General features: G+C 33.8%; 1 protein-coding gene across 1 annotated transcript in view; it reads left to right on the top strand.

The window, feature by feature from the left end:
- The window catches only part of LOC118188730 (retroviral integration site protein Fli-1 homolog), an 82,233-nt gene extending 61,010 nt beyond the window's left edge, over positions 1-21,223 (top strand). Inside the window, exons 3-5 of the mRNA XM_035359220.2 lie at positions 10,047-10,097; positions 15,668-15,715; positions 20,553-21,223. Of these exons, the coding sequence (XP_035215111.1) occupies positions 10,047-10,097; positions 15,668-15,715; positions 20,553-21,094 (641 nt within the window). The 3' untranslated portion in view covers positions 21,095-21,223. The remainder of the gene's footprint in view (positions 1-10,046; positions 10,098-15,667; positions 15,716-20,552) is intronic.
- The last annotated feature ends 6,658 nt before the right edge of the window (positions 21,224-27,881 follow it).

Raw genomic sequence — 27,881 nt, 5'->3', positions numbered from 1 at the left:
AAATAACGGAACATGCTTAGCTAATGTTACTAAAATATACTATATATTTGTGTTTTTGCCATAGATCACTAACTCCATCCTTACTTTAGAATTAATGATAAAAAGTTAGTTTGCTTAATTTATTACAATACGTCATCAGAACGCATTAATTTTAACGATCACATTTTAAATAATCGGATCTAAATTCTATTTTTAGCCCAAAACGGTCGAATAGTCTTGAATTGGGATTTTGCATCGAATCACTATAAAGCCTTTTTCACTGTTCCTTTGAGCCTGTTGCCAATTTGGAAAAATGTAAGATATTTATCTTTCAAAATGAATCTGTCTGTAGATTAACAGCTTAGTTCATTAAATTAATCCACAGTAGACAGATTCAATTTGAAAGACAGGGGTTTCCAACCCTATGCCCGCGGGCACCATGGCGCCCGCCGATCCTTTAACATGTGTCCTCCGCTGTGCGATCACAATAAAAATGTTTTAGTTTTCAATAAAATTCTGTGTGAAAGTTTTCTCCTTTTTAAAGAAATAGAAATTGCGTCCAACACAGATAACACAGATACCAGCACAAAGCGAAATGCGACCGACCCCCCCCCTTTTTTTTTTTTTTTTTTTTTTTTTAAGTGTGTCATGCATTATTAACTGTATCCAATTCTAAATTCACCTTGAAAAAGTAAATGGTGCCCACTGTCCAACAGATATTCTAGAATGTGCTCTTAGGGACAAAAAAATTGGGGACCCCTGAACTAAGCTAACCAATAGATGCAGTTCCTAAGATATTCGCTCCTTGCTTTTGTATCGGATTGATTTCAATAGTAAAAATGCACTTAATTCACGATCTAGCTAATTAAAACTATTAATATTTTCGTAGAAGGACGTTATATTTTTTTATTGCTTATATTATGTTTGGTAAAATTTTAATCATTTTTTGGTTAATAAACTCGACGATCTGAAACGAAAAGGGAAAACACTTACAGGATAAAACATTTTTATCTCCAGCATGCGAGACTGTCTGTGAGAAATTCTAAAGATATGCTGTTTTTAAGTATTTTGCGATTTTGCTGTTTATTACTGAATTTATTGCACTGAATTTTATGTTGAGTAAATGCGAAGAACGTGATATTTATTTAATAAACAAACTTAACACACAAACGGTAATAACAAAAAGTGAAAATAAAGGGGGGATCTTAAATAATTCAGATTCCAAAGGTCGCCCAAAGGGGTTTGATAAGGTTTTTTTACGCTCTCTCTGAGTTCACTGAAAAATTACAGAAAGATTTTAAGAAAAATGTAAGTATCTTATTTTTGAATGTATCACGTAATCCTTATTTAATAATTCAAATTTCTATTTTAAAATTGCTAAAGTATGTTTTTCTTTCACATGTTGATAATGTTTATCGTTTGGAAATCTAATCTTTCTATAAATAAAAGTTGAGGAGTTTTTAGTTTACACCCTAGTTTACACCCAGTAAGTAACATTTACCTTTTCACCCGTAAAAAATCGCTAAAATGTTTGCGCTAATACTTCAGTATTTTGGGGGGGGGGGATAATCATGCTGTTTGATTTGGATTATGTCTGATAGCTGAGTCATTTTAAATTAGTGTTACTATACCTGAAAATTCAGGCATTTTAAAAATTTTGTGACTAAATTTGTGTTTAAAATTTACAACTAGTGCAATAAATATTTTTGAAACAGTTTATTACTTACATGCAAATATTAATCGATTGTTAAATTGTTAACTTCCAGACAATGATTGTTATAAAGAATAGTGCTTCAAATTCACTTCTGAGTGAGCGAGGACATTTTTTGTAATGTGGTTAGTTGCATGTACGACGGGAAATGTGTTCTTAGCATCCGTACACTTCCATATATTTTGTGTTTTTTATATACACCTTTTTTTTTAGGTTCCTTTGTATTTTTATGTATGCAGTATATTTTGCATATTAACGCCAACTATTAAAATTGTAATCGATGTAGATTTTAAAAAATGCTATTTGTAGTAGCATAAAATGTTTGTTAATCGTGTATATTATCATCATTAATTATCATACAGATCACTTTAATTTTCAACTATTGAAATAAAAACTCAGAAGCCTTTTATAATCCTTCATATCCAAGAACTATTAAAGTTTAACGTTCACTATAAAAGCACAAACGATGGAGGCTTCGCCGGGGAGGCAAAAAAAAAAAAAAAAAAAAAAAAAAGTTATTTAAATACAACTTTATAAATGATGTACTTAAATACTTTATAAAGTTACATATTAATAGCATATAAAAAGGAACTTGAATAAATGCACAAAAAACTTGAATAATTGCTCTTAAGTTTCCTTTTAATCTTCAATTTTCCGTGCAGATCCCACCCCTTTGAACACCTTACGCAGATGTAATAGAATACCCAATGAACGAAACGTACTCCATGTGACATCATCAGAAGAGGCATTCTAATTGGCTCTTGGCGAACTAGACACCCGCCCACAGAAATCAGCTGCTGTGTCGGCAAAACAAGATTTCACTCTCGCAGTTCACGCTTCGTATGTTTTTGTGCCTGTTTCGCTTTTTCGGTTCGTTAGGTGCATCAAAGAAGAACTTTACTTATTCTCTAATTCTATTCTAATTAAATGAATGAGCGAAATAAATTCGTTAAGAAATACTCAAGAATTCAGTAATTATAGAAATAAAATAAATGTAGACTTAGTAAGATAAATAATACGTTTCCGTTAATTAAGGAAAAAAAAAAATTAAATCTTCAGTAAATTAATCAGAGATCTCACATCAGGATAAAGTACAATGTCATTTTATACTTGCTGATGAGCGCCGATTTCCTCTCAACATCATGTTGTTTGCAGGTAATTTATTTTGTTATTTTGATATTTATTTTTGTCAATACAAGATTAAGTTTCAGCTTGTATTTTTATCGAGATTATTGGCCAGAATATAACATGATGCTTTTTTTTAATGTCCTTTTGATGATAATGCTCAAAATACTATTTTTAAAAAATGTTAAATTATTGTATTACTTATCTCTTAACTATTTGCATACAGAAAAAAAGAAATTATCTTAATTTTTCCTCGATGTTCATTTCGACTATATAGCTACTTTATTTGTCTTTCTTACTTCCAATATATCATTCTCGTATATATAAGATAGTCTTTTTTCTTACAAAATATTATCCAAAATGCAATCAAGGTAATTGCTATTCTGTCTTACAGAAGCCAGTACTGTAAATATGTATCAAATTTTGTATAGTCTCACACTCATGCTAGCACAGTAAATATGTATTAAAACCCCTTTAATTCACGCCGGCAAAGTAAATCTGTGAGTACGATTTGATTTTTTATTAAGGAAAAACATACTACAGTCTAAAATTTGTTTTTCTGAAGTATATAGAGTTATAATTTTAGTTTCCTACCCCCCCCCCCCACTATCTTGATATGCATTTCTATCACTGGCGAAAAAAGGCTCTGTTAAAAGAAAGGGGGGGGGTTGCCCAAAAGGAGCTGTTAGTCTCGAATTGGCATTTTGCGTCGAATAAACAGCGTGTCACTTTTCAAATTTCTGCCACCAAATATTATCGCCCCGTATTATTTTTAAAGAAATTAAATAATGAAAAATATACATATATATATGTAAGTTCCTCGCATTGCGTAAAAACGGCGGTACCTAAAGCCATTAAATTTTGAATGACGTAGTCCTTCATCCGATCATATACCTGGAAGCTCGAATTTCGAATTTGTTTTATTATTTATTTAGTATTTTGTAAAACTTTAATGAATTTTTGATTAACAAATTCAACGATTTGAAAGCGAGCAGTGACAACACTTGGAAACAAACTTTTTAAATACCCAACACGCTAGGCTTTTGCCAATAGGAAAAATTTAAGATATTTATCTTTCAGTTTTAATAAACAAAGTCTTACAACAAACAAACTCTTACTCTGCTGCGTGAAAGTAATGTGTTGCCATTGGCGGAAATAAAATACTTTTATCTTTCAGGCGTCAGTGTATTGCCATTAGGTAAAGCCTAAAATACCTTCAACTTTTGTTTGGAAGATTACTGAGTAATAAGCTAAGCGATTTAAAAGCAACAAGGCAGTTATTAAGAATAATCTTTCTACTTTTTAATGTGATTGATATAAACATGTATTAAAATTCTGAAATGCCTAATTAGAAGTATTCAATAATTTTATGAAATTACACCAGCTGGTCTCATTGAAATCATTATACATATATTTTTCTATGATTATTATTTAGGTTGGCTGGCCGCTCGATCGGATAGTTTAAAAAAAAAAAAAAAAATACAGCGAATATAAAAATATGTATGGCAGTCTCTAACATTCTATCGGGAATTCCGAAGGTATGCTGCTTTTAAATACTTTATGATTTTGCTGTTGAATTAAATTTTATACGTCGCAAGTGCGAAGAACGTGATATTTAATAAATAAAGGTAGCACACAAAAATGTTCAAAAAAGGACGTAATTTAAAATCTGACACCTTTCAGATAAGGGCTATTAGATTCAAAAAGCGATTTTTCTTTGATTCCTTTTAAAAACGTCGTCCACCGTAAATGCGTTGTTTCATTTTTTAATTCGAGTCTGCTGCCAAATTTCGTAAAGTATATGATATTTATCTTTCAAATTTAATCTGTCTGTTATTGATTTACAAACTAAGATATTTAAAAGTGATAGATGCAGTTCTTAAGAATATTATTTTTAATCTGATTGATTTAAATAAAAATGCATTTAATTCATGATATATCTAAATAAAAATATTAAATATTTTTATCGAATTACATTATATATTTTTTCACTTTTCAAATGTACAGAAGATACAGAACGTTCCCACGTTAGTCTAAATGATATTCATATAGTATTCTATAAAATGTTTTCTTATTTCACCTGAGTCATCTATATTGGTAAGCTCTATTCGAAAATCATATTAAAGTTTATACAGCCCTTTTGTATGACCGTTTAAAATATGAACTCTTTCAGCCTCCCACCCCTGTGTGTTTCAGCATTTCGTGGGAAAGAAACGAATAATAAAAGTAAGTTACAGACAATGCAAATACTTCTTCAGACTTCAAGCATTATTGCCAGTCTTATACAGTTTCTCTATTTTTTCTGATACGCTTGTGGTTATGGATGATTTTGGTTTTCTTCAAAGGTGGTCGCCCAAAGAGGTTATGTAAAAGCCGATTGTTATTTATGTTCTCAGAAGTACTGATCACTTTCAGAGATAGTTCTTAAAAGTATTGATCACAAGAGATTAGACAAATGATCGCGAGGACAGAATTCACTGAAGTTTTATTCCGCTTCGATTTCTTACTTCAGAAATTTCTTTTTCCCTTTTTGGTTTTCAAATGGGTATTTAAAAAACACTACTCTAAGATATTATCTAATGACATTATGCTATTCCTAAATTTTGAAGTTGATTAAAGATTGAATCTTACGGTAAAAACTAATGTATATTTTATCTTTCTTTCTTCTAAGATGCTTTAGAGTTCTTGTTCAAAACCGCTGAAAAAGCAAAAATAGAAGACCTAGCAGAAATGTGGCTATTAGTTTCATTTTTTTTCCAACAATGTATAAAGTAGAACAGAACAAAAAGATGCAGAACAAAAAGTACAGAACAAAAAGTTAGCATTACATGCCTCATTTATCTATAAATTCCGAAGCAATCAAATAAACTCTAAATGTATTTATATGTAAATTAACCTTGATTCTTTTAAAAACGCGTCGCGGCTGGATAGGGATTTGAATCCTGTTTAGCATAGAGTAAGAATGCCTCTATGTCGTGTAAGAGAATCCATAAATGACATCAGATTGTAGGTCATACCGCGTTTAAAATTAGACAATTATAATAAAACGTTCTTTTTCTCAATTAATTTATTTACACAATTAATTCTAGCAGTGATCGCAAAGATATTTTTTCGTGTTCCTTTCAACTGTAGCACATAAGTCGTGTATCCATACTATGCATTTTAAGTTCTAAATCATATTCTCTTCGCGGTTCTCCACACAAATATTACAGGAACACGATGTGAAACAATGTGGTGGACTGGGGGGTAATTCATTTTGCCGGCAGAGGCTCAGTTGTCAAGGTATCACGCTAATATTTAAAAGGTTTGACTTAACCCTCTAAGCGGCAAGGCCGTATATATACGGCCTAGAATAATTTTTGTGATATCAATAAGAACGTATATATACGTACATATAAAAATGTGTCAAAGAAATTAACGCATTATATCAAAAGTAGACAAATGCAGGTGTAAAATACTAGGAGAGTTTTTACATTAAAATCAAAAATAATAATTTGTTCTCATAGTAGTTTTAGATAATTTGTGCTTTCTTACCGAAAACCCTGGCCGCTCAGAGGGTTAAGCGGTGGTACGACTTGCGCAATCTTATACTGTTGGCATCTGCCATGGCAGAGCTCGGTGTTTTTTTCTACGATACTGACAAATGAGTGGATGGGGTAGGTGGAGTGTTTCTGTTGTCGAAAGAATGCAAAGAATTGTTCGAAGGAGATGTAAGAAATGAATAGAAGGTTCTGGATGTCGTATGCAGACAGTGGCAGGAAAGGATTGCCGTTTCATAGGAGTATCGTTGGCTAAGTATCCTGCGTCGTCGACAGTATTGTTACAACATTGGAGAACGGTAACATATTCGCTAATGTTATCTGCCATGCTGTGTCATCATTTATTATGCTCTGGTTTACGATCCCGTTAAACTCTTCTCAGATTACCTTTCATACCCCAGAGTGTAGAGTCAAAATGTGTAGAATTCGTGAGAGAAAAATTGAGTAACATGACATCATCTGCTCTGATGAATCAAGATTTATTTTAGATGAAAAAATTCGCTGCTCATGGGAAGCTGTAAGAAGACTGAATTCCTACCGTACTATGTCAACAAGGAGAATTCTTGCATGGGATGGCTATTGGATTTAAAGATAAATAACATAAGAGTTCAAGCCTTTACTACAGGTATTCGATATGTTAATAACGTTAGAGCAGATCTCACTTTCATACTTGCACCATCTTCCTGGAGCAATTTTTTAGCAAGACTATGCTTCTCAGTCCTCATAGTATACTACCAAAACGAGCTTTCAGAATTAATGATGTCCCATATTTTGTTTGACCAACTAGACTACCTGATTTATCCTTCAAGAAAATGTGTGGGGGTATATTTAAACGAAGAATGATGCATTACCACAGTCTACCAATAAACCTCGATCAATTTGGACATAGTCTGATGGACTTGGGTGTCATTCTAGAAGACACCGTTGAAATTATGTTTAATTCAACGCCACGAAATGAACAGAGCGCAATACAAAGTAGAGAGAAACACGTAGAATATTAATTGTTGCCTTCGTAGAGGACTTTCTAACTGAAACTGACTTGTGTGCACATTACACATAAGGAAAATCACGAAAACATTCGTGCAACCAGCCCGTTCGCGGGATTCCAACCTCGGACTGAACTACCAGTGTTCAGCGACCTTACCGATCGGCCGCTTGTGGGTACGAATATTAATTATAAAGAGGTAGATAACGAGTGAGGAACTAAAATACAAATTCAGTTTTCTACTTTTATATGATTGCTTAACTTTGTTAAGCTACGATTAATAAATAAAGATAACACATTAAGAGAGAGGTAGATAATTATAAAGAGGTAGATAGCGAGTGAGGAACTAAAATACAAATTCAGTTTTCTACTTTTATATGATTGCTTAACTTTGTTAAGCGACGATTAATAAATAAAGATAACACATTAAAGATGAAAAACATTCGGAACTACATAGTCTTTCATCAAAATATTCATGGAGAAAATTTCGTGTCACTCTGTAACTTTTGTTCATTTAGTGTTTAATTCCCAAAAAATTGTTTAGTCAGCAATAGCGGCACAAAAAAAAAAAAAAAAAAAAAAAAAAAAAAAAAAAAATTTCCCATCAAAATTTCGATATCAAATTCCCACCTCCCGCATAATGGCGCTGTCTCCTAGCACGTGATCATACATAATACCGAGAATTATGCCAAAGTTACTTGCATATAGCCCTCGTGTATTTTCTTTATTAGTTCTTATATCATATGATTTAGAAACTTCTGATTTATAGAAACAAACAAAATACACGTGCAGGAAGAAAAATGTTTTGTAAGAGTATTTTGGTTACTAATAACTTATAAACTAAAAAGTGAAGTTAATAAAACTGAATACAATAATATTACTATACTTAACGTATGTGCCTTTTAATGTGTTGCGTTCATCATGTAGGCCTTGCTATCAGACATTATACACAAGCGTATAATTTGCCCTTTGTAAAAAATATCTGTATAAATTTCTAAAAATTCGTTAGAATAAATTCTACATTGAGGTAATTTATCTCAAACGGATTTTCATAAAATTTTGACTTTTTTTCATCCGTACAAATTTGCACTATTTTTTTAAATAAAATCATTAATTTTTTAACTTCTTTGATTTCATATAAGTCAAATAAGATTTTTAAATGTTGCTGTTTTTTCGAGTTGTGATAGCAGATATAGTTCATAGGAATATGTAAACTATATAAATTTTGCTATAGCATTTATCTCAGAGATTTGTTGATAAGCTGATAATTGATAACAAACCATCAACTTTTTACTGCAGTGAGCTTTATTTAATGACTTTTCATTTCTTATTATTAACTTCTACTGTCTAATAATCTCCTGAATTTTTTTAACTTTTTAATATCCAAACGTTTATACCGTTAAGCCTTGTTAAATTGTTTATGTATATCTTTTTTTCGTTAGGTTAAGTTATTTGCATATGGCAAAGTACACGAGGGCTATCTGCCTGAGGGAAGGGATGCCTTCGTTGAGAATTTTTAAAGGAAATTGGCTCGAATTCACGTTGCACAGGGAAAAAAACCACAAAAACCAATTGTATAGCCAATGTATTAGATATATGCTTCATTGATAGGATACCTTTGAATTGCTTATGGATAATAAATAATCTCTGCCTTTTGCCAATGCCGATATTTATGCCAACTGTTAAATCCACTCAGGAATTTAGAAATCCCACTTTGAAATTTCGAAAGAAGCACTGATATATAGCACGACAACTATTAATATAATTATTATTGATATAAATGACACCTTATAATACTGATATTGATATAAACTGATATAATATACCATTAAAACAATAGGATTTTTTTCCATACGACCCATTCAATTTTCTAAATTATAAAACTTATCAATCTGATGCAAGATTCTAGTAAATTTAATATCAGTTGAGGAAAGAAAATCTGATATGAACACCACATGACTTCCTTGCACGGTCTATTTAATTATCCACATTTTTTGGTGCATTCGGCTTAAATTTATTTCCTCTCTTCAAATAACTTACAAGCACATCCCTTTTTACACTGCCAAAAGAGTAATCAAAGATAACTACAGAGAAGCTTTCTGGAATGACGTTATCGAAAAGAAGAAAAGAAGAGTCATAAAATATGGATTAACAGAATTTTTGATACTCCTTTATGGCCAGAAAGAAATCTGTTGCTATTTTTCGTCTTGTTACTAGCTATGATTGCCTTTTAAAACATTTGCATCGAATGAAATTTATTCCAACCCCAATTTTTAAATTGGGCAACTTGCGTGAGGAAATGGATGCCTCTCATCTGAGTCGTTGCCCTGTACTCAATGATGGATATTTGAGAGAGATATTGGGAGGCGAGACATAGAACAGATTTATAGATTGTTGTAAACCCATTTTCTTTTATCTTTGCTTGTTCTGTTTACACTTGTCTCTGTAATCTACCACTAGAAATAAAAAAAAATAAATAAATAAATAAATAAAAATAAAAAATAATAAAAAAATTCGATGACGGATAGCTATAAAGCATGTCTTTACGTTATCAGATAAAAATGTGATAACTTTTTATAATTTTCGTAGTTTTGTATGTCAAATGTATGTCATTCTGTAATCAACTAATGATATTTTAACCTATAAACACCTAACATCCTAACATATTACCTTTTTTTTTTTTTTTTTTTTTTTTTTTTTTTTTTAGAAAGTTCCTACAAAACGCCATGGAGTCCACCAACACCAGTCCAAACACAAGGTAAGTGCACTTTTCAAAACAAATCACAAATTAATTTTCTTAACATTTTAATATATAATGATTTAGCAAAAAATTTCATACAAAATATTTGAGAAAATGCGAAGAGCATTTATAGTTGAAAAGTGTTCTTTAAACTATTGAAGTTGTTCGCACATTTATTAGACGATTTTGCTTTGCTATAATATAAAAGTCTTCTACTTGGAAATTTTTTTAAACTTCAACTATATTTTTTGAGAACCTAAATTATCGTCAGTTTCTTGACAGTTTTGTTTTCATGCAAAATGGCACTTTAAAAGAAGCAATAGATGGGAGGCTATGACTGTGCTCTTTCTGAAGAAAATTATTCATATCTTGTTATTAAAAAGGGCCCGGTGGCGCAGTGGCTAGCGCGTCGCACAGCAGCCCCACAGGTCCGGGGTTCGGTCCTCGGGCTGGATAAGGTTGACTTAGCCTTTTATCCCTTGAGTAAATCGGTAAAATGAGTAGCAAGTTTGCTTGGGAACTAAACACCGAGAATCCTGCGACAAACTGACCACTTGTCCAGGAATATGTTCATGCACCCCGGAACCCACGGTCTAAACAGCAGATATCAGGGAATTGCCGGCCATGGCTCTCTAAGGGCTGTTTGTGCCGCTGAGTTTTAGAGTTTAGTTATTACACAACGCTGTGAAAGCCATGACTTTTCGATATCTAAAGTTGCAATAGGTAATAATGTCAACAAGAAAGCAAGAAAAAAACATTTTGGGGCCAGATGGAAAAAATTGCTCCAAATACGCATCCAGGGAAGAAGCGGAATGCTTCGAATGTTGCAATCTTTAATGTTGAAAGAAAATTCACAAGTCAAAGGGCACTTTCAAATCATTGAAATGCTCAGTGTTAACTATAAATAAAGTGATCAATGCTGGTTTGAATTTTTAAAAGGCGGGAAAACGCATTGTACATCGTATTTCTCCACGACATATCGCCGAACACAGAAGGTGCTGCAGAATTCTTTATGAGAAACATTTATCTGGACAAAAACAGAAAAATGTTGTCGTATTAGATGAATCTTGAGCGTATTGAAATGACTGCAATGAAAAAAGATCTATTTATTATCATCACAGAGGAGAAAACAAATTTAAAAACATGATTCAAAGAATATAAAGAATGTTTTTCAAAAGGATTTATGATTGTTGCTGGCTTATCCTATAACGGCAAATTAAAGTAAAAAAAGTGGATACATATGTTATATCAACTCCCCATATTAACAGGAGCATACTGTACACCGAATTTTTAAATATGAAAATGCCATCTCTTTATCCACAGAACCATCAATCAATAGAACTGCATCAAGACAAAGCAAGCAGACACAGGCCAAAATCCACTGTTAATTTCCTGGGAAAAAAATGGAACAAGAAACGGATATCAAGGCCATGTTCTTCACTCATATCCCTACTAAATCTTCTGATATATCGTCCATGAATTTTAGCGCTTTTGGCCTTTACAAAGCGGAATGGCCAAACGTCAACCTACAACACAAGCCCCCTACTTTGGAAAGCTGTTTAAGAGAAATGAGATAAAATACCTTTTCGATATTATGAAAGGCTTTATTGTCTTCGAACTTAGGTATAGAAAGATAATAAAGAATAAGGGAACAATAGAACATTTAAAACACTAACATTTTAGGTCAAATATTGCTTCAAATATAATGAAAGTCGTCTAAAAAATCTGCGAACAGGTTGTTTAGAAAAATTGACACATAATCATTTTGCAAAACTGGATTAAAATATATTCTTTTAAACTAAAAATAAATGTTTGCCGAAATCATGCCGGCGCAGGCACGACGAGGAAGCCTCAAAGAAAAAACATTGCAAGAAGAAGATAGTGAAGAACAAAGCATTGTTATAGACGGAGGTTACAGTGTCTCGGTTTTTAAATCACCGTCGTACAAAAAATCGCAATAAACATCAATGCAATAATAATTCGAAATATCGATGCATAAAACATTGTGGTGTAAAAAAAAAAAAAATACATAAAAGTATAAATTTTGTATACATACTTTTCATCTTAGGCTTGCAAATGCTTACTTAATATTTTCTGTAACGTTTTTCATAACGATGATGTTTTGAAGAACTAATGTAAGCTACACTGGTCATCAAAATCAAAGGATAATGAGAAAAAAATATGCTCGATAAGTTACTGTCGCGACCAATGCCCAATGCGGTAACTGTTTATGTTAAATACAATTGAACACAAAATTGCACTTCTGCGACTGTGTTAGCTCCGGAAATATGCAAATTCGCTGATTGACGACGTGGTGAACAAAGGACTTATGTTGGAATTCCGGTCTGTAGAGTGTAGAGTATTTAGAGTGAATGTTTAGAATGAATGCACTTTCTGAGAGTTATCAGTGTTCAGTATTAAGCTTTGGTGCATACTAAGTATTTTATGTAAATAAATACCACTATTTATATATAAATAAAGAAGTGAATCTCAGATGGCAAAATTCTTATGTGATTTCTTTAAATAAATTCCTATGAGATTATTCTATAAAATGAAGTTTCGTATTTATGCGACAAATTAAATGAAACCTAATATCTACAATTCAGTACAAGTTCATAAAGGATTATCGCATTCCAGGCAGGAAATGCGATACAAATGATCTTTTGCTGTAAGTGATTAGCGCATCCGGTTACTTACTGAAAGATCCTTGATTCGAATTCCGGCAAAAATATAATGCATTTTTCACATTTATTGCATCATAAAACCATGATAATTTCTACGCACTATATTGAAACCAAAAAAAACTTTAAAAACCGAAAAAGAATATTATTAATAGCTGAGCGCCGCCTGAGATAACCACTGACCTAACTTTGTTGTAAAAGTCTTACAGTGTTAATAGTCATCCTGGCAGAAGGGAATATTTTTTCCGTGTAAAAATATAAATATAAATATTGCATGGGCATATACAAGGCCTGTGTATAAGCATAAAATATGTTGATTACAAACATTGTCTTGTACAAGTTACATGTGATAGTTACATAAAATCATGACAGTTATGTGTACATTTAAAAATTATCTGAATTCATATTTACAATACTTTTACTGAGATAATAATCAAAGTGAACTTGTAATTCATTTACACATTGACTGGATTTTCAATATCATTTAAATTGCTTTACAATATTATTTTTATCAAGTACATACAAACTGGATAGTAATATGCTTACATTACAATAGTTTTGCTCTTACAGTCCTGTTACTATTCTACGGGGTGAACTAATTTTCTAGTGTTGATTTTCAGTTGTTGTAGTATTTTGAATTGCTATTAAAATTATGCTGCGAAGATACAATTCTCAAGGGACGGGGAGAATTTCTTAGTACCATGCTGAGCATAGCCTGATTACCTCCTCTATTTTAGTTTTCGTCTGCTTGTTGCCGCAGGTATTCTCCGCCCATTGCGGCCAGTATTCACTGCTTGGCATTTTAAAATGCAGTTTATCGGTTTGTGGGCAGTTGAAAAGGAAGTGATCTGCATCACCTACCGCACCACATTCACACAATTCTGACGCTCGCTTGCCGAATCTCTTAAGATAATGTGGGAAGGGATCATGGCCAGTGTAGAATTGAGTTTGTGCTCCGCTGTATGTATTAATTGAGCACGTAACTTTCAGAAAAAAACTTGTAGGTTCTCCTCCCTGTGCTTTCCCTTTCCCATCTTTTCTGTCATTCTTGTAAAAGGGTATTGAGCGTGATTTTTTTAAATAGGACTGCGGAACACTTACAGCGTTTTCCAGTCTACTGGAGTCATTGGCTGCAGTTTCTCAAGCACGTCCGCCGCTTCGTTGCCAGTAATACCCACATGAGCTGGAACCCAGATCAGAATAGGTCTGTTATCTGGTGGGATACTTAGAAGAATTTTCTGAATGTCTTGCACCAGAGGACTCCTTGTCTTGTGCCCTCGGATGGACTCCAAACTTGAGGCAGAGTCGCTATATATGTTGACCTTTATTCCTAATTGATATTTTGCCAAATTGATGGCTGCTTTTAATGCAAGAAGCTCTGCCTAAAAGACGGTATTTTTGTCTGTCAGTCGTCTTTCCCAAGTTTTAACCACTTCTCCTTCTTGGAGTACACAGTAGGTGCAGCCTGTGCCTTTCTCCGTCTTTGAGCCATCTGTATAAATAGCTAATGCTTTCTCATTTGGCGGGGTGTATTGCATGTGTATTGTGCGCGATAAATCTGTATCTGCAGGGTGTCCAAGCATGATCGGCTTGCGCTTCTCATAGTCTGTGTGGTAGATTATTAATAACTGAAATTTTATCAAATCGCGTAGATCCTAATTTTCTGTTTTAACAGATATGAACTACCACTTTTCTATGCAACGCTAATGCTTAGTTAAAGTAAACCCTGCTACGGCCATCGCCTTCCTAAGACGCCCACCTCTGAAAGTAACCACTAGTCCTGACAAGATAAATATACAGTGGTATTGAACATCACCTTGATGATGACCTCTGACGAAAACCAAGGTCCGCCAGCGGCCTAGCGGTAATGTTGCTACACACTGGTAGTTCCGCCTTGGATTCGATTCCAGGCGAACGTCCTGGTTGCATGGGCATTTTCTTGGTTTTACTATGTGTAGCGTGGATACGAGCCAGTTCCCATTAGAAGTCCTCCACGAAGGCATCCCTCCCCTTAGGTAGATAGGCCTCGGCAAGAGCCTTGAGCACCATACAGGTGACAGTACGGCTTTGCTCAGTTTCGCCCGCCAATTTTGATCCCCCTCTTTCCCTACCAACAACCTCTAGAGAAGCCTTTCGGGTCACCGCATATCTAGAGGACTCCCATGCCGCTTAACTATCCTTTCTTTCTATGACTTGCATATGAAATGCTATTGTTTCACATGCAAGCATTTCATATGTTTTTCATTCCTTCTAAGTTTGATTAACAAGCACATAGAGTAAGTTAATATACTATGTTTTTTATCAAAATGAAGAAATTCTTGAAGAGAATAAATACATTTTTTAATATTCATCTGTGAATATCCTTAAAAGTAATAGAGTTTTCCTTGCGGTTACGGTAAATAGTCTTTGATATACTGCATTAGAATTTCACTATCAGCTTTAATTAAGACAATTAATATTTTCTTATTATTTAATGAGTAGAATGAATTTAATGAATAAAATACAGTTATGTAGCATTTTTGAGGAGAGGTCTGCTATTTAAGTAAATATTATTTATTATACATTACGTTATTTTATAGCAGGAGACGTGAAAAATATGCAGTGCCCTCGCCGGGACTGGGACCCTGGACCTCTCGAATACGCGTGAGTACGCTTCTAGTTACGAAGGCATGCGGAAAGGAGGGAAGAAATACCTTATAGCTATGTAAATGTTTTCTAAAAATTTGCATTTCAATAATACGCGCTATGGACTTTTATTTACTTTGAAAGCAACACGAGTGGATACTCATATTTTAAAAATTATATAAATAACTCAGATTTTGTTATGTGGTTAGCATTTATTGCATCTATTAAAAACTGAACTCATATCTATTTTCTACTGTTAATTTATTTTTTCAACTTTTTCAGATCCATATCAAATGTTTGGGCCAACTAGCACGCGTCTTGCAAACTCAGGTGAGAGAAAAGTTTTTAGTTTTTCCTTCATTACTCATTTCTTTTGGTTTGTATTTAAAGAAATTTTAGTTGTTTTGGGTATTCTACTGATTCTATCTGCATCATTTTCAACAAACTGTTTAAAATTACAGTTTTACATGGTAATGAAGTTTGTAAGCAAATGAACATCAAAACAAAATAGAACTGCCAATCAAAATTATAGACAAACGCGAAATATTTTTTAACATTTTTGAGTTAGACATATGCACTAAACATACATATAATAACAGTGTAATGCATAAAATCTGTAAGACTTAAAATGCCCGAAAGAAATTCATGAAAATATGTCATTTTAGAAAAATGCCTCTTGAGACGTAGAAATGTTTTGAACTTTGTCAAAGCAAGCTGCTGTCAAAGTTAACAGTCAGCGAGGAAGGTGAATTAGCTGTTTCTAGGTTAGCGTTAAGCAAAGGTGAATTATAATCGCGTTAAATTTTATGTTACTTTGAACTCCGCGTGAAGCGGTGGATAATTTTATTAATTTCTGTGTTTTTTTTTTTTTTTTCAGTGACGACAAGAGCTGCAAATAAATTAACTAATTTTTTTTTTACCCATTGTATCTCACTGAGGTTCAGATTATGCATCAGGTTTTTTCTGAGAGCAAAAGTTTCGCTGAGTAACGTAGGGCTGTAAGGATTTTTCTCCTACCACGGATCTTCGTAGAGTGATTCGAAAATACATCCCACAAGCAATCGAAGTCCGATGTTCGAATCATAGCCACAACACTGCGTATTTTTTATGTTTTCAGCTCTGCTCTACAAGTGGCCTCCGAACTATAGTGGACGGTAATTCATCATGACCTATATCTGGCGGCTGGGTCCCCTTCTCCTCAGTCGCAATTTAAGTGGAAGGAAATGTAAAATATTTTCACCCTTCTTGCCACTTGGCAAGTAATAGTTGCTATAGTGGTGTAGTTGGAAACAAACTCAACTGATAATCGGGAGCTCCGGAGTTCAAATCCTGGAAAAGGCATTGCTTATTTTTCGTGTTTCCTGCTCTCATAAACATAATAATTCTACAGGTTTAGTCAAGTGAATAAAGTTACATTGCTAAATCTTGTACTGTTTAACGGTAATGGTGATTTTCTGTGAAAGCCTTGTGCTCTCTTCCTCAGAAGAAAGTAGGTACACCAAATGCATTTACAGTTTTTTTTTTTTATTTGATACATCTTATAACTCTTCAACTCGTGTGCAAAATTATTAGAATCTGAACGTTACGTCGAATCTCTAAAAACCTAATGGACAGGTTTTAATGAAATTTGGTAGGAATATATATATGTAACAGAGAAAGAGATGTATTATTCAAAAGTCATTTTATGTTCGCATAATTATCAGTAAAGTTCATAGAGTTCATAGTGCAGAGATGACCAAAGGTACGTGTTGCCATATCGAACTAAAAATTAATCTAATTTTGGGTATGGTCTCCTTTCAAAGCCGGATAGCTAGCTTAGCGTGTTAGCACACTAGACAGCAGGTGGATCAAGAGTCTCTGTGGTAGTTGTTCCCAGTCCTGCAGTAAAGCAGTTTTCAACTCCTGGACGGGTCTCCGAGGGGTATAACAGACTATTTATGTGCTCTTGCAACTATACGGGCTGAAGTCACAGTTGAAAACCCCCTCATTAGGCAAGGAGTAGTTGTCCAACCAAAAGTCACCTTAAAGATGATTGAAAATTCATTTACCGAGCATCCGGGTCCCACACCCGGTTCATACGGATTTCTAAAGTACTCAGATCGCACTTTCAAGCCGAGTCCAAAGAGTCATTACTCCCTATTCTCGGCGCTACTTGTACCTGTGACCTATTCGCTTGGAAATTTGACTGGTCATTTAAATGCTTTCACCAATACTAAGCGGGCTGCCTGTCATCGAGGACATTACCCAACACACCCGTTCTACCGAGTTACTAGTGTCATCGGCTCTAGGACTTATGCCAATCCTTCCGATCTGACCGTAATGTAACGATCGTCCCTGAGTTCTGAAACTGCCAATCTCGGGATTTTATACCACTGTGGTCGAGATTGCTTAGTACAGATCCTAGCCAGTATAGCTTCACAGGTTTTCCTGCGTCGACTCCTGGGAGGTCCGAGGGGATGATGGCGAAATGAAATTTCCCTCCCAGGAGCATCGCAGATATGCTCTATAGGGTTACGGTCAAGAGATCTGGCTGACCAAACCATGAGGCAAGTATCCTCATGGGCCAAATGTTCCCCTGAAAAGTCAAACATACGGTTCTGAGATCTCCTCTCTGTACTTCATATCAATGAGAAAGCCTTTCTCAGACACATGCGGTCGTCCAACATAAACTTCCCGAACCATTACACCTCCACTACTGTAAAAATACTTTCCCTAATGAAAGAAAGTACGGTATCGTATTCCAGGCTCTCTCCAGATATAGGTACACCGAATATCAGTGTCCAAGCTGGATCCCAACTCATCCGTAAAAAGCACAGTGTTCCACTGATGTCTGGTTCAAGGAGCATGCTGTTTGCCCCATACTATCCTGTGTGCTGCAGTGAGGGCGGGCACAAATAGCGGTTTTTATCGGGCGTACAGTTTTATTTCGAGAAGCATTCGGGCAACTGTAGACCGTGAAACTCAGGTTTCAAGGACAGCACGCAGCTCAGTGAGAGCTGTGAAGCAGTATAGGAGTCCTGTGTCGCCCCACTGAAAGTGCCAAATAACGATCCTCATTCGTCGTTTTAGATCTTGGTCAACTTGTAGAAGTCTTCTTCATATGGATCCAGTGTCCTGAAACTATTTCCACAAATTGCAGGCGACACTTGGTGTCACATGGAGCTCTGTAGTCACATGTGCTTGTGATTCGCCTGCCTTCAATCTACCGATAATCTCCTGCGTCTCATTCTGCCATTCATATGTTGGTGGCTACTCATTTTATCTGATAACTTCTAAAATTTGCCCAACTCTTGCGAGAAACATGGCGAATGTCAAGAAGGTCTGGGTGGACAAAAATACAAAAATCGCATGATTTTAAATTTATTTCAGAGCTCAAATATTAGATGTAGCTATCTTTGTAATAGATAGATTTACTAAGAACTGCAGACACAATCCTTATTTTTATTGCTCTTGGACAGTTAACTGTGTATCCATTTCATGCAACTGAAGCAAGATATGCAGTTTTCGAATTTTTCGGCAAATGCAAGTAACCAATTTTGATAATATATTATCTTTCTATCATCCTCCCGAATAATACCGAATTTCATGTCTTTAATAGAGAACCTCGCGTAATAATTAAAGTACTTATTTTAAAATAAAAAATTATAATATATTCCATTATTAAAAAAATATATAGTCTAAAATATAGAGAAAAAATAGAATGATTATATGTATAATTATTAAAATTTACTTTTCCTTTAAAATAATAGTTGCTACTTTTAATTACATGAAGAGTAAAATTTACTTCGTTCAGTCTGTCATAGTTTTCAAATTTAATAAGATGTTAGTAATTTAACCATTTTACATTAAAAAAATTAAATTGTATTTGTTCAGTGCAAGCAAGTGTTTTGGTAATAATTATTCAAGAAAATTACCCGAAATAATTTCCCTAAACTAGTTTTTCTTATTATGAGAGAAATTTTCTTAAAGATTATTTTAAAAATACGTATTCTTTCCTTTAATATTTGTAGATCATTGTACTTTGTTCAAAAGAGTTTTGCATAGAAAAAAGCTTTAAAAAAATCTTTTTTATAAATAATAAACAAATATAGCTATTTCAAAATATGCCTGTAAAATCTTAATAATATAAAGAGGAAACATTTTAGTTTAAGATCAGGAAAAGAAGGGAAATATTTCAATTCAGTTTCCTTTCGTATTCACGTCGTTGTTACCAGTCTCACTTGCCTGACAATGGTCAGGGCGAACCAACGAGATTCATCGTAGCAAGGAGTCAAATGCGCCTGTCGTTGGCATAAGCCTTGAGCACCATATAGATTACAGCCTGACTTTAGCTATTCCGTCTCCAGTCTTGAGAAAAAAATATTCCCCGGGGGGAGAAATTCGAGGGCCTTCTACTCCTCTGCCTTGCCATCAACTTCTCGAGAGGACTTTCGGCTCGCAGCATATTTAGAGTGCATCCGTGCCGCACATACACTATATATTTTCAAACATCCATGCCCTCTCCGGGATTTGAACCCGGGCCCTTTGGTACGACAGTCAAAGTCACTAACCACTATCCTAATTGTTAACCTGTTAATGAGTATGGCTTTCATATTCATTAAGAGATCGTCGAGACACTCTACCATACAGACATTTTGGCTGTAAGGAAGCTCATTATGAGACTGATGAGACTGATTTGAGTTTTTGCATAAAATTATATCGTCATCGTTGCTATAATAGAATACACGCTAAAAAAAAGCGCTTTTCAGGAAACGAGTGAAAAATATAGGTTTGTAAGGTTTTAGTTAGATGGGAAATATTTCAGCATGCTTGTACTTGCTGCTCCTTTTCCTATCACAAGTGACGTCGCAAGAGTTAATTTTTTTGCATTGGATGACACCTTGCTCTAAAAATATATCTTTTTTCGCATACGACATAGAAGAGAAATATTTTAGTAACTATTTTTAATAATTATCACTAGAATATCATTTACTTCATAACAATCTTAGTTAACGGAGGATCGGAGTGAATTAAAATTAAGAAAATGCCTCGCTATCTTTGTAACGCAAAAGGGAAGGATCTGCTACATTAGAGTAAAAAGGTTTAAGGAGTTGAAGCATTAAAATTATATTAAATAATGAATGCATATATTTGAAACTGACAGCCACATTTTCGTTCTTTCCTTTAGGTAGTGGACAGATCCAGCTTTGGCAATTTCTTCTCGAACTGCTGTCGGACAGTAGCAATGCTTCTTGTATCACGTGGGAAGGAACCAATGGAGAATTCAAACTGACAGACCCGGATGAAGTTGCCCGGCGCTGGGGGCAACGGAAAAGCAAACCGAATATGAACTATGACAAACTCAGCCGGGCTCTGCGCTACTACTACGACAAGAACATCATGACAAAAGTGCATGGCAAACGCTATGCTTATAAATTCGACTTTCACGGACTTACCCAACAAGCTTCCCAGCCGACTTTGTCAGATCCATCATCCACATACAAGTACCAGACAGACTTATTCCTGTCAAATTATGGACATGGACCAAAACTGAATTTCGGGATGAATCCCCACCATACTGGGGTCGCTGCCCCTAGTAATTTGTTTCAATCAACAACGAGCTACTGGAATAGCCCAAGCAGCAGTATTTATGCTAATATCTCAACCACTCATCCGTTACCTCATCACCATTCTGGTCATGTGTCTAGTCATTATCCTCATTATGCATGATGTACAGTTGCGTCTATAGCAAAGAAAAGAAACTATACTTGTATATTATTGGCCAAGTAAAATATTATATGAATTAGTCTTCGGAAATGCAAACTGACTCGTTCCATTAAAATTGTCATTCAGCCTTTGCCTTGGTTCATTATTTTTAAAACATTTATGCAACTGCATAAATGTTAATGAGTCATAGTTATTGAATCCTTAATTAACAAGATAAATTAGTCTTGGTTACCTGATTACTTTAACAGGCATAAAAATACAGATTCTTGCTTTATAATATTATGAATATGCAGAATTTTTAAATCTATAGTAATTCTCAGTTTTCATGCAATCAAAGTGTGAAAATTAAAGTTAGAAGCTCTAAATTGAAATTAAAATCGAATTCGTGAGCTATTACTATATACTGAAGTAAATGGTATCATGCAGAAGAGAAGTAGTGGATTTTCTACGTAAGTACCTTGGAAATTAATTGTATTAAGCAAAATGATGAAGTGAAAATGGAAAAAGATGTGCCACGTATTATTAACAATCTATTGATATATTTTAAAATTTTACTTATTTGCTTTTAATTGAAATGTACATAAAACAATAACTAATTATTTGAATTAACTGTCTGCTATTTTGCTATTTAAATTCTCAGTTGTTATTGTCAGCAACAAGTATCATTTGCCTAATTTTAACTGGAATTTAAATGCATTATTATTAAGTAAAGAGAAGTGTTAACAATAGCCTCCTACTTTTTTTTCATATATATTACAATGTCCAGAGAATAAGGTAAAAACAGTTTCTGGATCAGTTCTGAGTTAAATTACAAAAGGTATTCATAAATTGTTTATATATTTATTAAAAGGTTAGCACTGAACTTTCAAACTGCTTACTAGAATTTGTTACTAATTATCTGCTTCTTAGAATGCATTAGAAATGCTCCGATATGCAATAGGATAATAGCTAAGCATAATCTTAGTTCAAAATAAATATAGTTTAACTGCGCCGGCAACGCCCATTAGCATAAACACGCATGCGCCATTCTGGCCGATTTATTGACGAAATGGGGTGGATGGAACAGGAATCATGCAGTAAGAATTTTTTCCTTTCCCGGTTTATTTTCATTACGTTCACATAACACACATTTAAAAAGACAGAAAATTACTTTTAAGTAATCTAAGATAATTTGCTGATTATCATTTGTAATTAACAGTTTGATTACATTGTATTTAATTTTGTGCGTTTACCTATTTATTTATATATTGGTAAAAATATGAATGTTTTCAAAGTTTAATTTTGCTGTATGTACATAATTTTTTGATGAAGTGTAAAAATTATTATTATAATTATTTAATATATTTTATTGTGTATTTTTCATTGCAATGAATTCTAATATAATTATTATAACTGATTATATAAATTTACGGTAATAAATAATAATAATAATATGATTAAAATTATTGTATATCTTTTTATCTTTGGACTAAAATGTATTCAAGGAATTTTAAGAGACGTCATCATAGAAACAGTAAAAACGTGTTGTAAAGACCCCTAATTAAGTTCTCATGCACTGAAAACACGCTACCGAAATTTTGAACCGAAACCATCATCTCTGTTACCTATCTATGTAGGTGAGCGGGAGGTAAAAGAAGTATAGGTTCTGGACGGCGGTTACAATGAGTCCTTCAGCATCTGTTATGGACAAACTAATACCTCCGTCCCATTCACCAAATATATATTAACCACTATAATTCCACCATCGGTGAGGCATTAGCGTTATGCCACAAAAGAGCAGCTGCAACTGACCTCCGACCTACTGGCCTTCTCCGGCACGCGCCCTTTTCTTTGCCAGCCTAATCTCCTGACCCTAAGTCTAGTTGAAAGAGATCCTGCCCCCAGATGAGTCTTTAACCACTTCTCTTGACAACCGAGTGGAGCTTTCAATCTGACAGAAGGTGCAAGACCAAAACTTTTATGAGCACGTGCAACAATGATTTTTTTTTTTTTTTTCCCTTAGCATACGGGCATAAATCTGGCAAATTTAGTAAGAAAGACTACTCTGTATTTATAAAAATCAGCAGTGGATGCACATATTATATGACGTGAGAAAAATATTTGGTTTACTGAACTGATAATATGAAATTTAATTATATTGTTAAAAAATAGCATACCGCTTTTAAATATCTGTTCGTTATTATAATAAGAGATGTTGTGTTAAAATTTTAAGAAAAAGTCAAACATCTAGAAGAGCCTCTCAAATCTCGCAATTCAATAAATGGACATTGGTATCTTAACTATTCTTAAGTAAACATGATTTATTCAGAGTTATTTCCTAACTGTCAGCAAGTTATCGTCTAGTCAACTTAAACATTATTATTATTATTATTTAAGTGCTCCGTTCTAAGGCATTACACGGAGGGGAGAGATGCCTTCGTGGAGGACTTTCTAGGGGAAACTAGCTCGTATTAACACTTTACACATAAGGAAAACTACGAAAATGTCCGTGCAGCCACCTCGCTCGCAGGATTCGAACTACCAGTGTTCAGTGACTTTACCGCTCGTCCGCTGGTGGGCCAACTTAAACATTAGTACACATTTTAAATCCAACAAATTTTATTTGCCATGCCTGGTGAGTTACTATTAAAGCAAGCATTTATAATTAAAGGATCAATTACTTCTCGATATTAACTCTTTTAACACTGGTTTGGAAGTTAAAATTATGAAAATCGAATCCTCTCAAAAAGGACACCTGGTTTTACTCTCAGCTAATCACCATAAAGGGGATATTTACTAATATCGAGAGGTAACGTGAATCGATTTGACTTCAGACAAATACTAATAACCTTATAATGTCTATTTCGCTTTAGACACATAAACTTTAAAAGGGTTACAGCCGAAAACATCGCGAGCGAAAACAACGCAAGGCGAAAACTTCGTGGAACAGAAGATCGTAGGAGAAAAGAAAGGAAAGAGAAAACATCGTGGTACAAAATATCGTCGTCAAAAATAAAGCGGTTCAAAAACTTCGCAGTTTAAAAACATCGTCGTTGAAAATATCGTGGTAAAAACTAAAGTACCTATAAATCATCGCATGACGATAACATTGCGCACATGCGTTTTTCAGGTTTTAGAAGTTGTAAATGCCTATTCGCATAAAGATTTGAAAGTGCAAAAAATGTTAACAACATTTTACGAATAAATGGAAACAGAACAAGATATAATTTTCACCAAAACAATATCAGATTAACGAATGTTAAAGAAAGTAATTTGATAATTAACTAAGCAATTTTTTCAGAGGTAACTTCACGCAGTTATTTATCTTTCTTTTCTAAATACTTTTGGGCTATATTTTACCTGAAAAATTATGAGTAAAACTTTATAAAAAAACGATTAATTTATGTTAATCAACTACGTAAATGACCTTTGTTAATCAACTACGTAAATTTAAAATTCTATTAAGTGCTATAAGTTACATTCATTTTCAGTTTTTAAATGCTTAAGCTTCATTCTTACTTTTTCAGCAAAAATTTATTAGTTCATTCAAAAATATGAAACACGAAAGTAAAAATATCCCTCTTTCCTTCTGCCGCTCCCAAATTATTTTGCGAAAATGAATATACAGTTTTTAAAACCTGAAAAACGCATGTGTGCGATGTTATCGTCATGCGATGATTTGTAGGTACTTTAGTTTTTACCACGATACAACGATTTTGATGATTTCGACGATCATGTTTTTAAACTACGAAAGTTTCTGAAGAGCTTTATTTTCGATTATTTATATTCGATGTTTTAAATAATTGCAATTTTTCACCCTTTGATTTCTTTTCTCCCACGATGTTTTTTACCACGACGGTTTCGGTTGTGTTCACCGCGACACTTCCGTCTGCGATGTTTTCGGAGGACACCATTTGAAAAATAGCTCGAAATTCAATAGATATGGCTAAAAGTTCGACTAGTAGACGGTTGGAATATGTGCTAGACGAAGCGTTTACATCAACCGGCATTGAACTGCTAGATTTATTAGCAATAGCTTACCTATGTCCAGAGTTATCGGATGATACGAGACATAGTTTCGAGAAATTTTTACGACTCAGAGTGTTCATAAAAATTCTGGAAAATTTTGTTGGATGCCGCACCAAAATTGTGTAGCAAGAGGGCTGTTGGGAGTGATAGTGATGATTCAGATACCGTTGAAATTGTAATCATGTTCTTTCTTTTTTAGTGGATTCTTCTACAATGGGCATCAGTAAAAGTAGCCACACCAAAATTTGGGGATAAAAATTTTACCGATTTCTTAGGTTATGATTCAGAAGATTCGAGTGATGAAGAAAGTTCTAAAATCCGATGTTTGGAATTTAAAATCTTTCTGAAGATTTCCGAGATCTGATCATTCGAAAGTATCAATAACAGATAAAAAAATGTAATTTATAAGCCATTTGTCGTCTAATGAATTAATTCAGTTGCTTAAAATTAGATTTAATTTCGGTATGTTGATCCTCCTGTTAACTGTGTGGAAAAATAAAATTAATTTTTATGAAAAAAAAAAAAACCCATAAAAAAATTCATAACTCATTTTTAATAATTTTTCTTTCTTAAATAACAATTTCTCTGCAATGCACGTTGAACTGTATTTTTTATTTTTTTATTTTAAAAGATTGCTTATGAGTTAAAAAAAGAAAAGCACACCTCCTTTTTTTAAAAAAATAATGATTTATAATTCACTCAAATAAAATTTGTTTACATAGTTGAAAACCAGTGCATTTGCTTCTGATTTCAATTTACTTTTACTAAAATCAAAAAACAATAATTATAAACGGAGGGGGATAAAGAAGATTAGATGAAAATAGTTGGTTTTTCTACCTGAAAGAAGGAACGCTCAGTTGCATTCTATAAGAGTTACAAATTTATATTTTCTTGGAATTAAATTTTCGGAACACAGAGCAGGAGATATGAGATTTATTTATTCATATTTATATGCAACTATGTTAATCCCGTATAAATTGCGAAATTCTCATAATTTACTTCAAAAGTTTTTTTTAATATTCAAAATCTGCTTTATTATTTTGTAAAGGATATAAATTTCGACTTATGGCTCTCAAATGTTCATGAAATCTACCATACTGCTCCTATCGTCTTGAAATTTGGTCACCCCCTGTTATGGAGAGGATGAAATACAATCCTGACTATATAAATTACTACAGCATGAAAAAACTTACAAGAAATCCGAGCACATTTCTTTCACCTCTAATTTGCATGTCTATTACTTTGACCTATAAGATATTTCTCCCGTCTTCTTAGTATGTTTTCGTAGCGTAGTGATCAGCACGCTCGGCGCGTATTCAAGAGGTCCGTGGTTTGATTCCTGGAGAGGGCATTGCTCATTTTTCATCTCTCCTGCATCAAAAAATTACCTAATGACTCTACAGACTCACTTCTTTTACATTACTGAAGATTTAATCAAGTCAGGGCTTCGAACCGTAATTTTTTAGCTCCGGTTCAACTAAAAAAAAAATACATCGATTCAGTTCTGGTTATCGTTCTGCCAAAAACAACAGTTTTCGGTTCAGTTGAGAATGAATATTTTTATTTTATGTGTATTCTTATTTGCACTAAAAATAATATAATTCTATCATAAACAAGAAGTGTAGTTCTATCAAAATTTAGAAGATTTTATTCTTTTTTAAATTAGTGCACTATGCGAATTCTGCTGTTTTACATCTTCTCTACTGTCCTGCTCTTGCCAAGACTTTTCTCGCCGAGCGTTACTAGGAGGCAAGAGATGTGTTAATGGACTCTGTTACAGACTTTTTTTTTTTTTTTTTTCCCTGTAACTGTTCACAATCTGCCATTGGAAATAAAAAAAGTATGGGTATATATATGTATATATATATATATATATATATATAGTATGTATGTATGTGTGTGCGTGAGTAAGTATGTATTACTTCCATGTCATATTTATGAACAGCCTTGATAAATGCCTTCAATAGCATACATAGCGAAAGCAAAATGATCTGATAAATGCTTTCCATTAGGCCTTTAAGCTGATCCCATTTAGAAATGCTATTAGCAATAGCTGAAGCCCTACGCAAGGCTCATAATGAAGTCCGTCGATTAAGGTTTTCGGTTACGATGGTGCTACTGAATGCGGCAACTACTATCGTACACAGCGAGGCATAATATGCCAATGTGCTGCAAACATAGTCAGTAGTTTAATGTTTCTATACGTCACTGGTGATAGAACGCCTTGTTTGAACCCTAAGCAAGATAATTATCACTAACTGGCTGTATCGAAAACAGTTCGAAAGCAGTTTGTGTTGAAGGTAATATCTTTTATTTGAGAAAAGCCTATAACATTGGCATGAAAGCCTTTTGAAAAGTCACAGAAACGTCTACCAGTCATTTCATAAATCTGCTTCTTCAAGGCCGTTTATATTTTCTTGACATATTGAGAAAAGGTTGTTACTCTTGCTTCAATAAATTGGACAAAATATTAGTTTGTAAGGTATTTATATAAATTAATCAATTATTTTATGTTCAGAATCTATACTGTCACTTCTCCTTTTCAGTTTTCCTATCAGAATGTAAATTTTAGTTCGCGTATACATATAAATAAAGTACAAAGAGATAGCATTTAAAGAGAGGTTTTTAGATTGCTTAAATAGAGCGTGCTCCGCCTGTTGAAGGCCATATTACCTCGTTGAAATTCTACGATGGCATTCTGTCTGTGGCGTTGCTTTGATCTTGCTGATAGTGCTGTCCCGCTGATGTAGATTTGAGCTAACTTGCTCGTTAATAATTTCTG

Source organism: Stegodyphus dumicola, chromosome 1 (assembly GCF_044657685.1).
Source record: "Stegodyphus dumicola isolate Sdum_Otavi_A_Nest chromosome 1, ASM4465768v1".
Classification (NCBI taxonomy): Eukaryota; Metazoa; Arthropoda; class Arachnida; order Araneae; family Eresidae; genus Stegodyphus; species Stegodyphus dumicola.
Note: the sequence above shows the minus strand (reverse complement) of the source record. Positions and strands in the feature narration are given on the sequence as shown.